This window comes from Coenobita brevimanus, chromosome 101 (genome assembly GCF_032717465.1).
Source record: "Coenobita brevimanus isolate Jiangsu-jjx chromosome 101, ASM3271746v2, whole genome shotgun sequence".
Lineage (NCBI taxonomy): Eukaryota > Metazoa > Arthropoda > Malacostraca > Decapoda > Coenobitidae > Coenobita > Coenobita brevimanus.
The window spans coordinates 65,817,794-65,831,933 of NC_137054.1; the positions used below are offsets into that span (position 1 = coordinate 65,817,794).

At 43.0% G+C, this 14,140-nt stretch overlaps 1 protein-coding gene across 1 annotated transcript in view; it reads right to left on the reverse strand.

Annotated features, from left to right (window-relative positions):
- Positions 1-14,140, reverse strand: part of LOC145414975 (chromosome-associated kinesin KIF4A-like) — a 144,307-nt gene that overhangs the window by 72,551 nt on the left and 57,616 nt on the right. The window contains exons 12-14 of the mRNA XM_080284389.1: positions 13,392-13,588; positions 5,859-6,003; positions 4,928-5,017 (exon numbers count right to left, since the gene is read on the reverse strand). Coding sequence (XP_080140515.1) covers positions 4,928-5,017; positions 5,859-6,003; positions 13,392-13,588 — 432 coding nt within the window. The remainder of the gene's footprint in view (positions 1-4,927; positions 5,018-5,858; positions 6,004-13,391; positions 13,589-14,140) is intronic.

The window sequence follows — 14,140 nt, forward strand, 5'->3', positions numbered from 1 at the left end:
TACACCATTTTGCAGTACTGAACATCCCCGTTATACTCTTGATATGATGCCTGGCTATATAGTTATTCAAGCAAAATAGCATGACTTAAGTGATGCCATAAGTTTCTGCTTAGCTTTTATTTTCTTAAAGATTTGAGTACCACATACTACCTCTGGCACATTTTTTTTGAGTAATGTTTAAGTATGCAACTTCAGTGCATGATACAGATTTATGCATATCTGCAGCTGAAATATGAATTTCTTGCAATGGTATCTTGTAACTCACAATGTCACTGAATATGCTGGGTAGTTTCCATAATCCATATACAGTATCATACACAAACCAACAGATGGATACTCTGTTTAGTGTTGAAGCACTTCTACCCAGTGCCATTTCTAGTCTTTTGAGGGCACTTTGTGAAATGCTTTTTGGGGACCTCTATTTTGTGAAACTATGGTGAGGGATTTAAAAAAAATAAATAAAAAAAAAAAAAAAAAAATAAAATAATAATGGCAGGTCAGGGGCCCCCTGGTGGCCCTATGCAACCGCGTAATTTGCATATACTGTAGTAAGAAACGGCATTGCTTCTACCTGATGTGACTCATATGGATACACATCAAAGGTGTAGTAGTTGTTCCCTAGGCAGTCTGGCCAAACAGCCCCCGAGTCCCTTAGGAAGGCCATGGCCAAGACCGGGCTTTCTCACAGAGCTCTCAAAGAGTGTATGTTGTGTTGTTGGCGTAGGTGATCGTGTGCAATGCAGTCTTCCATAATGTGCTTAATGGTATGAGGTGTTGTGTTGCATACTGGACAGGCATCAGCGACGGAGTCATCCAGCCTCTTCTGGTAGCTTAAAAGGGCTGGATGGTGCCCACATCTCAACCTGGCCAGGTGGACCCTGTCCTCACGAGGAAGATAGGATTCAGAAGGGTGGATGTCAGGAGGCCGTGCATGCAGCTGTGTGTTGTCTTAAAGTGACTGAATGGAGCGGTGAGTGATCTGAGTGTGGATATGCTTCTGGAAGCTGGTCTGAGGTGGGGGAGGGGGGAGAGATGACAGTATTTGTGTATGGTATCGTATGCTGGGCGTTGTTTTGATGTTCCTTGGTGTGGGTTGATGTGCTGCCATGTACTGTAGTGGATGTTGTGGGTTTGTGGAGGCTGCAGCAAGAAACTGGATGCCTCTCATGTCTAGGTAATCCTTGACTTTGAGGACTTTGACTTCTTGATGTAGATGGTCTGTGGGTGTAGTAGATGTGCAGCCTGTGATTATTTTTAAAGCCTTGTTCTGTATGGTCTGTAGAGTGTTGTAGTGTGTTTTGGTCAGGTTAGAAGCCCAGGCAGAGCTTGCATAATTCATCACTGAACGTATGTATTGTTTGTATACTGTGGTGGTGGGTTTTTTGTTGTGTCCAAATGTTGTATGGGCAAGTGACCTCAAAGCATTGAGTCATGGTGTTATTTTATTTTTAATGTTTGTGATGTGTTGTTTAAATGACATAGATGTATTGTATGTTACACCAAGGATTTTGTGTGGGTGTGTGTGTGTGTGGTAGGGGAGTGTTGTTTATGGTGAGGTGTGGGATGTGACTGTGTTCTGCTGTCCAGTTTGTGAGAAGAGTCACTGTAGATTTGACTGGGGCTATTTTGAGCCTGTTTGTCGTGAACCATTCGTGTAGTGTGTTGAGGTAAGGTTGAATGATGTGTGCAGCTGTGTTTGCATTTTGGTGTGTACATGTAAGTGTTATATCATCTGCATAGGAAGCTATGTGTATCTGTGGTGTGTGGGGTGTGGGTACGTCGTGCATGTATAGGTTAAAGAGTGTAGGGGACAAAACAGATCCTTGGGGGAAGCCGTTTGTGAAGTTTCTGATGTTAGAAGACTGACCAGCAAATGTTACATGTGCACATCTGCCTGCTAAGTAGTTTGCCAGCCATCTTTTTGTGTTATTGTGCATGTTTGTGTTGAGTATTTTGTTTGTGAGGTTGTGGCGGGGGATGGCATCAAAAGCTTTGCTAATGTTTAGTGTGACTAGGAGTGTTCTGTGTGGTGGCCTAGCTGAATTCATGCCATCAAAAACTCTCTGTGTAAGGTCTGTCAGAAGGGTGTTTGTGGAGTGTAGTGGCCTAAAGCCATGTTGTGACTGGGCTAGGGGAATGTGAGGTGTGACTAGTTGTAGTACCAGTCGTTCAATGACTTTAGAGGGGGTGCAGAGGAGTGTGATGGGGCGATGTGAGGAGGGTAACGTGGGGTCTATGTTGGGTTTAGGGATAGTGAAGATATTGCCATGCTTCCAGATGTTGGGTATTATGTTGTATGAGCAGCTGTAGTTTGATATGCTGGTGAGTGCTTGTATGCCTTGTGGTCCTCGGTGTTTAAGATGAATGTTGCTTATGTTGTCTGGTCCACAGGCAGATGAGTGCTTGAGGTTGTTAATGATGTGCTTTGTCTGGTTGTAAGTGAAAGGTGCATAGTCTGGGTCTATGGGGAACTGTCTCTTACGTCGGATGATACGTCCGTCTTCGGGATGCGGGTTTAGATGGCTGACTTGTGAGAAGTGATTGATGAGAGTGTTTGCTTGTTGTTTGTTTGAGGGTATGGTGTCTGTTGTTGTGATGGCGCGTGTGATTGTGTGGTGTTACTGTTGGAAAGTGTGATGCTGTTTAGTGTTTCGTAGAGTTTGCTGATGTTTGTTTTGTGGTCAAGTGTTTGGAGGTTATTTTTCCAGTTTAGTGTTTGCTGTTCTGATATTTTATTGTTTATCTGAGTGTTGAGTTCTTGTATTTGTTGTAAGGTGTCTTGTGTATGAGGTGTTGGGGAGTGTCCCAGTGTGTCCCGCTGTCTGATGAGGCCCTGAATTTCTGGTGTGAAGTTGGGGTTGTGTGTCTTTCTGTTGCCTCTAGGGATGTGTCTTTTGTCTGCGTTTTGTATGATTGTATTTAAAGTGTGCACAGCGGTGTTGATGTTTGTGATGGCTGTACTGTTTAGTGTTTCGAAATGTTGTTCTGTTTCAGTTACAAAGGCCTCCCAGTTGGCTCTCTTATAATTAGTGTATGTGTGTTTGTGGCCAGCTTGGGTGATTCTGGTTTTGGTAGTGAGGATGATTGGGAGGTGATCAGAACCTGGGGTTTTGACCACTCTCCATGATGTAGTGGGGGCGAGGTTTGGGGAGCAGAAGGTGATGTCTGGAGATGATGGGAGGAAGAGGGCTTGGTGTGGGATATGGGTATGTTGGTCTAGACTGTTTAGTATGAAAAGATGATCTGTCTGGGATTGTAGTACCAGCCCTTTGTCTGTGTCAGGGTTGTTGACGTGCCAGGCCAACGACTTGGCGTTGAAATCACCACCCAGGATGATGATGGGTATGTTAGTGATGTGGTGTACCTGTGGATAATAATTGTGTGGTACTGTAGGGGATGACTGGGGGGGAATGTATGTGTTGCGATTAAAATGTGTGATTTGTTACCAGTGAGTATTTTAGTTGATTGTATTTCTGTTGTGGTGTCATGTGGGTGGAGAAGTGACTTTGTGTGTGCACTGGTATCTGCAACGTTGATGGATTTGTGTACCAGGGTGATGAGTCCACTGCCACCGTCGTCGGCCCGGTCTTGTCGAATGGTGGTGAAGTTATGGTATGTCAGTGTTTTCTGTGCTCTGTGTAGTTTTGTTTCTTGTAAGATGGCAATGTGTATGTTCTGTTGTTTGATGAATTGTGTGAGTTCATGTATTTTGGTGTTTATGCCATCTATGTTTAACTGAAGCATGTTTATGTTGTGTGTGTGATGTGTGTTGGCTGCTGCAGCACGGGGGGGAGGTGGTGTGGGTAGAGGGGAAGGGGTAGGAGGAGGTTGTGATGGAGGTAAGGGTTGAGGTGGATTAGGATGGGTTGGAATGGGAGGAGTTGGGGGACTGGATGGTGTGGGAAGGGTCGGTGGGTTTGGCTGTGGAGGTGTGAAGGAAGTAGGAGCAGGATTGGAAGGGGGGTTGATGGGTGGGGGGAAGGAGCATAAGAAGCAGGTCCAGGTGTTTGTGTAATGTTTTCTGGATGCAAGTGTTGTGCAGGTGTAATGGGTCCAGTTCTTGCAGGAATTTCACTGAACTGAACCCTTTGTCTGTCGGCTCGACGTGATAGGTTTTGAGCATGTTGGACATATGTATTTGTTGGTGGGTCCTGGACTGCTCTCAATGTCCCCGGCCAGAAGAAGTCGTCAAGAAATGACAGCCGGGGAGTCATTTCTTGGTGTAGAAAAAACGTTGTTATTGTGTGTGTTGTATAGGGAGATGTGGTACTTGCCCGCGTGACCGAAGCCACTCCCAGGTACTCGAGCCCCGTGAGGGGCCGGGGGGATTTGTGGTGGTTTGGCCCCCATGCTGTCCTCCTCTTCTCTTCGACAGCTTCCGGGGGGTAGACCCACGATGAAGACACCACCGCTCCAGGTCTTCACAAAGGGGTTATTGTTGCTGCTCGACTCTGGTCTGCCTGGCTAAGCAAACCCGTCAAACACAGGTTAGTAACTGCTTCAGCAGGTCAAACCTACAAGTGCAGTACAGTACAAACAATATGAAGATATCCAGTGCCCCCTAGCAGTAGACGGCACCTCATCAGGGTCCAAGTAGGGCCCTTCCCACAGCAAGGAGCAATGAAATATGAGGAGGTGTGACTCCAAGGAGGACAATGCAGCTGCTCCAATCAGTGTGCAGAGTGCCACCACATGTAGGCTCCTTGTCAGTTCCAATCCAAGGCGTGGTTGGGGTATAGTACTCACAGTACATTATACTGCTCAGGGTAATAACGTCATTCTTGCCTTAAATATCTGGAATGAATAGCCTAGCTCCAGGTTCCTACTTTCATATTGGGGCAGAACTGACATGGATAATTAACTTAACTGAGAAAAAAAAATAATAAAATCTAAAACTTCTTTTAAAAAATAAATTTAAAAAAATTACCTCTCTGTCCTTCTTGGCTTTCCACACTCTGAATTTCTCACTGTCTTCCTTCATCTGACGGATGAGCTTCACACGCATTGCCTTCATACTCTGTAACAGAGCAAAATATATGTCATCACCCTCAACATTATTCCCACCAAAACTGATGAGGCAAGGTAGGATCTATCTATCTATCTATTGCCAGACGCCTCAATCCCGTTTGGGGTGGCCACAAACAAATCGCCTCCAAGTCGCCCTGTCCCCCGCCATTTCACTCCCCTGCTCCCAACTCACACCCCCCTCTCTCATATACCTCTCCACCCCATCCCTCCATCTCATTCTCGGCCTCCCCCTCCCTCTTTCCCCCAAAAGTAATAAATGCTAAACTACAGTAAGCCCTCGTCTAGGTCCAGCATGCACCATTTCAGTTTGTGAGGTGATGCAAATCTATATAGAACTCAGGTAGTTCCTTAAGCAGCCACCAACACTGTCTGTATGGCATTGCAGGAGGAAATTTATGTTCAGACATACAAAACACAACTTAGACCCTACCCTCTAACCCTTCAGCTCGGGATCCCATCCCACAAACAACCAAGCAGCACTTCGCCATGTATCATTATGTGAAAAATCCCCACTAATTTGCCACTAATTCCCATTTCCTTATGTTGACCGACGATCAGTGAGTCTTTATACGTACTACAGATACTCTCTCTCAACCACTTCATCAATATATTGCTCCACTCTTCACATACACTACCTGAAAGGTGCTGGAGAGGAACCTATTCACTAAACAGCACTGATACATTCATGTGGCTCCACCGCCTGGTCATACAAATGTCCCTCAGTTCCCTCCCAATTCCCCCAAAGAATGGTGGACTGCAGAGGGGCAGCTTCAGCCTGAAGTCCACCGATTTCACATTAAGATGAGCTGGCAGCCACAACTACAACATACCTGAATCTCAGAGCTCAGTTTGTTGACCTTGAGTTCAGACTGCTCCTTCATGCGCAGCAACTTCAGTTGTTCCTTCTGCTTCTGTTTCATCTCTGCAATCTGTGTCTCCAGTTCCTGCACCCTCTTGCGACGCTGCTCAGAAACTCTGAAAGTAAAAATATCATCATCAGCTTACCCTCTCTGCCAGTGAGGCAAGACTGGGTCCAAAGAGCAAGGAAAGAGAAAACTGGATAGAGGGCAAACTAGTTAAAAACTATCAAAGTGAAATGGGCCACATATTCATTCTTTCATCATTCAAGCCCCTAGAAACCTGACTCCATGAGCAACATTATTATTCCAAGAAATGGTTTCCTGTACACCAGGAAAGCATTTACTACGCTGGGTGGCAACCATATAACAAGATTTTGGCGCCTGGTGGTTTTAGTGGGTAATTATTGCGCTCCAATCGGATTGAGCCAGTGAAGGTTTATATCCAAGGGGTGGTTGGGGTTGATTGCTCATGTAATACTACTCAGGGATGAGTGAGGCTGGTCACTCTCATCTTAAATGTTGGGACCAACTGCCTAGCCCCGGGCTCCTACGCTCCTCATGGGGCAATCTAGGATTGGATGATGGATGGATGGATGGATGGTTCCTTCAACACGTAACAGCCACAAGTAAATGGAGAGGGCGCCGCTCCTTCTGTGCTAAGGGATCTTTGTTTGTATTAGCGGCATGTGTTAGGGGTGTAATGCTGCATGGAAGTGAAACCTTGGCAGTAAAGGACAAAGATGTTCACAGTTTTAAATGTACAGAAACGACAATTATTAGGTGGATGTGTACTGCATCTTTGAATGCGAGGCCTGTGGAGACTAGGTTTACGATGGAAGAGTTATTAGGAAGAATGGTACTGGAGTGTACTGGTGTTGTATGGAGAGGTAAACTGAGATAGTCTGGGCATGTGGGGAGCATGGGGAATGACAAATGAGTGCAGAAAGTGAGAGGTGTGAACACTGGAGGTGGGGCAGCAAGAGGCAGACTAAAAAAGACCTGGGACAAGGTCACAGAGTCTGACCTCAGGGATATGGGACTGAATAAGGAGGTTGCTAGATATCAAGCAGCATGGACAGCCACCATTAAGTGACCATGGCCAATGCATGCAAATATGTTGGAGCCTTTATAACTGAAACGAAATGAAATGTCCCTCAGAACAAGCTCCAATCTATCTATCTATCTATTGCCAGATCTCAATCCCGTTCGGGATGGCCACAAAAAAATCGCCTTCAAGTCCCCCTGTCCCCTGCCATTTCACTGCCCTGCTCCCAACTCACACCCCCTCCCTCATATACCTCTCCACCCCATCCCTCCTTCTCATCCTCAGCCTCCCCCTCACTCTCCCCCCCTCCACCTCACTCACATACACTCTCTTCGTCAGTCTTTCACCCTTCATCCTCTCCACATGGCCAAACCACCTCAGTGTATTCCTCCTAACGCTTCCTATCACATCCACATCCACACCACAACGCTCCTTTATATCCTGATTTGTCAGCCTGTCTCTCCATGTGACTCCACAGGCTCCTCTTAAATAACTCATTTCCACAGCTCTCACTCTTGACTTGTGCCCTTCCAAAAACGTCCAAGCTTCACTTCCATATGTTAAAGATGATATCACAATACTGTCATGTAGTAACTTTTTCACTTCCATGCTCACTTCCCTGTTTCTTTTCACTGCTTTCAAGGAACCAGCAACCTTTCTTCCCTGCTGTACCCTTTCAGGCACTTCACCCTCCAAACCTCCATCCTTATTCATCACACTACCCAAGTACTTAAACGTACTCACATTTTCCAATTCCTCACCATCCAACCTCACTGTACATTCACTGACTTCACCTCTCTTAAAGACCATCACTTTACTCTTCCCTACATTCACCTTTAGATTTCGTTTCTTACACACTCTCTCAAACTCATCCACCAAGCCTTGCAGCTCCGCTTCGTCTTCACTCAACAACACAGCATCATTTGCAAACAACAGTACAGGGAGTTTCCAAACACTACCCTCTCTCACCAGGGCCACTCCAACATCCACTACCCTATCTTGTACCTCCTTTATTACCCCATCCATGTACAGATTGAACAACCATGGAGACATGATACATCCCTGTTTCAACCCAACTTTCAAAGAGAAAAATTCACTTAGTTCACCATCCACACACACTGCAGCCTTAGCACCATCATACATACTCTTCACAGCATTCAACAACTTCCCATCTACTCCATACTGTATATTCGTAATACTTTCCACAATCCTTGTTTATCCACCCTGTCATATGCTTTCTCCAAATCCATGAATGCCGCATACAACTTCTTTCCCTTCTCTAGAAACTTTTCCACTAAAGATCTGAGAATGAATATCTGATCTACACAACCTCTTCCCTTCCTAAAGCCTCCCTGTTCTTCTTCAACTAATTCCTCTGTTATTTCCCTAACTCTGTCAATAAGTATCCTACCATACACTTTTCCTATTATACTAAGAAGACAAATGCTACTATGATTACCACACACTTCTTTTTCCCCTTTTCCTTTGTACCAGGGAAAAATTATACCTGACTTCCAATCCTCCGGAACTCTACCCTCCTCCCAGGCCAATCTGCACATCTTCCACATCCATTCTACTACTATCTCTCCCCCATGCTGCAACATTTCACCACGCATTCCATCAATTCCTAGGGCTTTCCCCAATTTAACTTGCTCCTGCTATAGCTAAATTATTCAGACTAAGCATACATACTTTTTTCATTCCGTAAATCTTGGAGAGAAGCCAACATCCACCCAGCTCAGAGAAAGAAAGTTCCCCTGACTCCTATTATTACAGAAAAATTGAGATTGTCAATAAACAGCACACTGTTCAACATCTTGACTCCAACAACTTACTGAAAGACAGTATGGTTTTTGCCATGAAAGATCCATTGTTGATGTACTCAGTACTCATATAATTCATCAGTGTCAGAGGCAGATCGAAACAGACCTGTGAAGAGGTCACTGAGTGTGATTTCAGGGATAAGGGACTGAACAAGGAGGCTGTCAGAGATCGAGCAGCATGGAGAGCCTACATTAGGTGACGAAGGCCAACACATGCAAGTATGTTGGAGCTTTAATACATGAAATGAAAAGAAAGTACAAGTGCAAGCTCTCTGTTATCTTCTTTTTGTTTCTTCTTGGAGGGAACAATACAGGTTTTGGCCATTGGTTCCTTCTTCCTTGCAGAAAATAATAATAATAATACAGTAATAATAATCAAATATAAAATACTATTCAAAATTTTAATAACCCTTGCTGAGCTGCAGAGCTCATAAGAGGCACAGAGAAGCTCTGCAGAGGCCAAGCTGCAAGCCACATAGGAGGTAAATACAGTTTACATCTGTATACAGTATAATTATATAAAAGAGCCACATTGTGTGTTTGTCCTTCAATTATGCTCAAATCAAGGGCCAGAGACCCCCAGACCCATATATATTTTGAAGCAAGGTGACCCAAGGATGGTTTTAGGTGCGTCAAAATTCAGATTTGGGACATCTGAGATCACCATTAGAGTGTTCGACTTTTTGGCACAAGCAACACCGGGTACCCTTGCATCCTAATTTTTGGTATGGAGACTCACATGCCCTCCAGTTCAGACACAAGCTATGTTAGGCTGACCTCCGAGGCATTTTGAAGTAATTAGTCAGAGGTCATTTGAGGCATTGGCAATACATGCACGAACGACTGGACCCATTAGCCCAATTTCTGGCATAGAGACTCACATGACCTCCAGTTCAGACATAGGCTAAGCGAGGTTAAACTCTGAGGTCATTTGAAGTCACTGGTCGGAGGTCATTTGAGGTCACTGGTAAGAGTAAACAAGTGCACACAAATACGGTGGAGTCTCTTTTATCCGAAATTCTTTTAACCATAATATGCCATTAACCATAAGTTTTACTAAAACGTTCTCATTTCGATTAACTGCAAAAATCTGAAATCTATCCAAAAATTCAAACACGGTGGGCTTGTTTCACGCCACTAGTGTTAGTTTACAGTTGCTCCGCTAGTCACTACAGCGAGCGTTGGTTGCGCCAGTGAATTACTTAATTGTTTTGGTGAAGGTTTATTTAAGTTTATTTGAGTGAAGATTTATTTAAGCTGACAGTTTCTATTACAGTTACAAAAGTGGAGTTACATACGTAGTTACTACAGTATATTAAGTGTTTTAGTGATGGTTGAGTGGCTTTTGGGGTGCTGGTGGTGGTGGTGGGCTAGACGTTGCCAGAAATGGGTGATGGGTGAGTACAATACTGTTCCCTTGTATCCTACATATTATTACAGTATCTTTTATCCAAAAAAATTGATTAAACAAAACTTTGAAAGTCCTATGATTTTCGGATAAGAGAGAATCCACTGTACTGTGAATTAGTCTGTGAAAGCTGAACTAGAAAGTTCCTGGACCTCTTATAACCACTCTTCAAAAGGATAAGAGGTACATGGTCTTTCTGGAGTAGGAAAAAAGACTGAACTACAACAAATAGGATTAGTGTTCGCCTTTTTGGCGCGGCAATGCCAGGTACCCCCACTAGCTGGTTATAAAACAATGACTTGGAGGAAGCTAAACTACCTTACAGAGAATCAATCTGTCAGGGGTTAAATATCTTACATTTCTTTTTTCACAACAGCTTCTAGCTACTCTTGTGAGCTAATTAGCTGATGTGGGCATTTTGTTTAGTTCCAAGTCCAAACAAGACATCAGCTGTACCATGGCAAATCTCAATATAACCTCAATATTTTTATGAAGGGTAAAGCCAGGTAATTTCGCTATGAACATTGGCTTCTGCTAAATATGGGCGCATAGCACCCTTTTGCAACAAACTCTCATCCCTTTTCCATCCAGCTCTCTAATGCAAGAGTTACTCCCAGTCCTTCATTTATGCAACAGGTCAACTCTAGAACTGTCTCCGTCTGTCTGTCTGTATTTCCTGCTTCCTATGATCTCCAGTCTTTCAAACGCAGTGTATCCAGGCATCTTGAAATGATCGGATCTTGAATTTGGCACTCTCTTGTGTTTTGTTTTTCTCTTGGAGGGAACAGTTATTGCAGGCTCGTGGCCTTTGGTTCCTTCTTCCTCAAAAAAAAAAAAAAAAAAAAAAAAAAAAAAAAAAAAAAAAAAGGAGTGCTTGTTTACATGTACAACCCGTGTGCGGCAGTTTTCAAGTACAGTAATCACTCCAATATCCGGATCAATAGAGCCATCGGTAGGTTCGGATATTGGTTTTGTCCGGATATTGGGCCCCAGCTTATGGACTTGTACTTACGGACCCTAACACAGAGAAACACCTATACAACTCCCTCCGGACATGCATAGCACCTATTTAACACCCAAATCACACCAATAAGGCACATAAATGACTGAAATAAATGCAATAGACACATAAAATGTGGGTTTAGAAGTATGTTCATACATTAATAAACATTCTGGTACTTATGGACTCTAACCGAACCTAACCTAACCAAACCTAACCGAACTCTGAAAAACACATTCCTACTGCACATGCATGAGGTAAGTTTAGTATGGAAAGAAGTACAGTATGACACTTTCTGGTAAGTATAGTATGGGAAAAAATACAATATGAAACATTCTGGTAAATATAGTATGGAAAATAGTACAACATGAAACATTTTGGCTACTTACAGCAAGTCCCTGGCCACCTCGATGAATAACCGCCTCCTCTCGGACTCTGACAGTAAGAACGATTTCCTGAAGCACTTGCACTACACTCTTCCTGAAGTCTTGCACTGAACTTAGTCACTAACACACAGAAGTCCGTTCTTTTCACAGTGTTCACTTTAGTCCAAATAATGTTCCATTAAATTTAAGTGTTGCACATTAACTTTTCCCAAGCCATGGCGAAGAGCGTAGGTCTTGTCGCGGTGAGAGACAGGCGGGAAGTGGGGAGGATGCAGCGGCGCTCTATCGGACGTCGGAGGAATGACGAACCAAAACAATGCTCTCACGCGGCGCGCGCGGCAAGTTCAAATTACGGACGGCAAAAAATCGATTTTTTTTTTCCAATTTTTTTGGATTTTCGGACCATTTTGGGAATATTTGATCCCAGGACGATAAGGTTCGGTTAGTGGGGATGTTCGGTTATTGGGCGTCCGGATATTAGAGGGATTACTGTATTGAGAAAAAAATATTTGAGAAAAAATAACATTGTCAAAAGATAGAGAAAAAAATCCCGAGTTCAATGGTATATAACACAATATAGCAAACAAAAAAATTACCTCTGATATAGATCCGTGAAGTAATAAAGATTCCCTGTGCGGTGGTGCCAGGCGAACGATGTGTTATGGTTGCACTGTGTTGTCAGTGTCAATCGTGTGATCAGATAAGGTGTAAATCAGCATCTGAACCATCAATGTCATCATCGAACAACGTATCACTATCATTACTACACTCACCCAGAAATTTCATCCAATATTTGCTTGGGCTACTGCTAGCGGCGGCATGGAGAAGATTTCGTACCTTTACCTTCGGCATTTTGTAGGTAACTGAGCTGAGCTCTGCACCTCGTAAAAATGCATACTCTATGTACGACAATATTCTATAGGGTCCCATGAATTGCTAGCTGATTTATTTCATGCCATTTCTGACGGCGGAATTTTTGAAAGTAGGAAATCATATATGATACAGCCGCAGTGAGAGCCACTTGGACTCAGATATCATATATGATACAGCTGCAGTCAATGGGTCAATTAGCCCTCCACATTTATCTATGTATCTAAGTCCATCTATCTATGTCTATTAATCAAGAAATATCTCTGTTTATGCTGATAACTAACATATTTCTGGCAGATCCCAAGGAGACAACCTTCACATAACTCAGTGCACGAAAGACAGTACAGCTCAACGTCCTTTCCATAGTACTTCTTTCCTGAACAGCACAGTATGCTCATATTAATCTCTTTAAAACTCTGCATTCAAGAAGAAAAGATGACAATTTCAAGCCAGGTTAAACTGAAAACGGAACATTCAACAGGAGGACTCATTCTTACATTAAAACTAAAACTCACCAAATTTCATGCAATTATGATTTACTTATCCTTGCCCACAAAACTCAGCAGGACAAGCTAATAGCCTTTCCATCACAGAATGTTTGCAAGTATCATGAGCATTGTTTCCAAGCAGTTATAGAGCCTACAATGACCAATTCTGACCAAAAGTCAAAAAAATAATTTTTGCATAAAGGGTATTTTCATGTCGCGATTTACGATAATTTCGTGTCGTTGCATCATGCACGCTCGCCACATATGGGCTTGGTATTTTTCTGACACTTCCTGGACTTACCCCGACCTAATGCAGAAAGAATTAGGTCGATATCTATTACTGTTCTCATGAAAGAAATAAACAAATGCACAGACAGACACACACACACACAGGTTAACTTTATTATACAGTATAGATGTTAGTATTCAAACTGTAGGAATGAACCAGCGCCATCAGGCAAAAACAAACCAAGTATAACTCACTTGTTTCCAGCACCTCCACTTGAAACGACCTTCAACTGCTGCATCAATTCATCCTTCTCTTTACAAAGCAGTTCAATCTGCGCTCCCATGTCACGCTTTTCCTTTTCATACCGTGACTTCATCACAAGGAACTGGGCGTCGTTCATGGTCATCTTGCTCATGAGTTCCTCCTTCATAGCTAATGCCTTGTTCAGATCCTGGTATAACATATAAAGAAGGAACAAAATTAACTGATATTATATTAACATGAGCTTACACTATACAGTACTTCATAAACCTAATATATACAGGTATATGTATACTGTATACAGGTATACCCCGGCTTAATGATGCAACTGGTTAGGTAAAAACCTATCGTTAGGTGGGATATCATATATCGGGGTAGATTTAACGTACAGTAAAGGGATGCATTTTTCAGCCTTGGGTATCCCCCCCAACCAAGTCCTAAACCCACCCAAATGAGCCCAAAAATAAGGTTAAAGCCAATCTCAATGGCCTAACAGCTGTAAAAGATGCTAACCTAAGCCTAACATTTATAAATAACTCACTAAAACCTACAAATAAAATCTGAAAATAATCAAATAAGTGTCGAAAAATATCAAGCTTAGTAAACTGTACCTCAAAATGAGAATGTTCACCCCACCTATGGCTAAAACACATTAATCTAAGTCGAAAAACAGTTAATAAATCATCCTAAACACAAAAGTTTATTCTAAAATATCATCAAAATCAGTTTTAAAAAAAAAGCC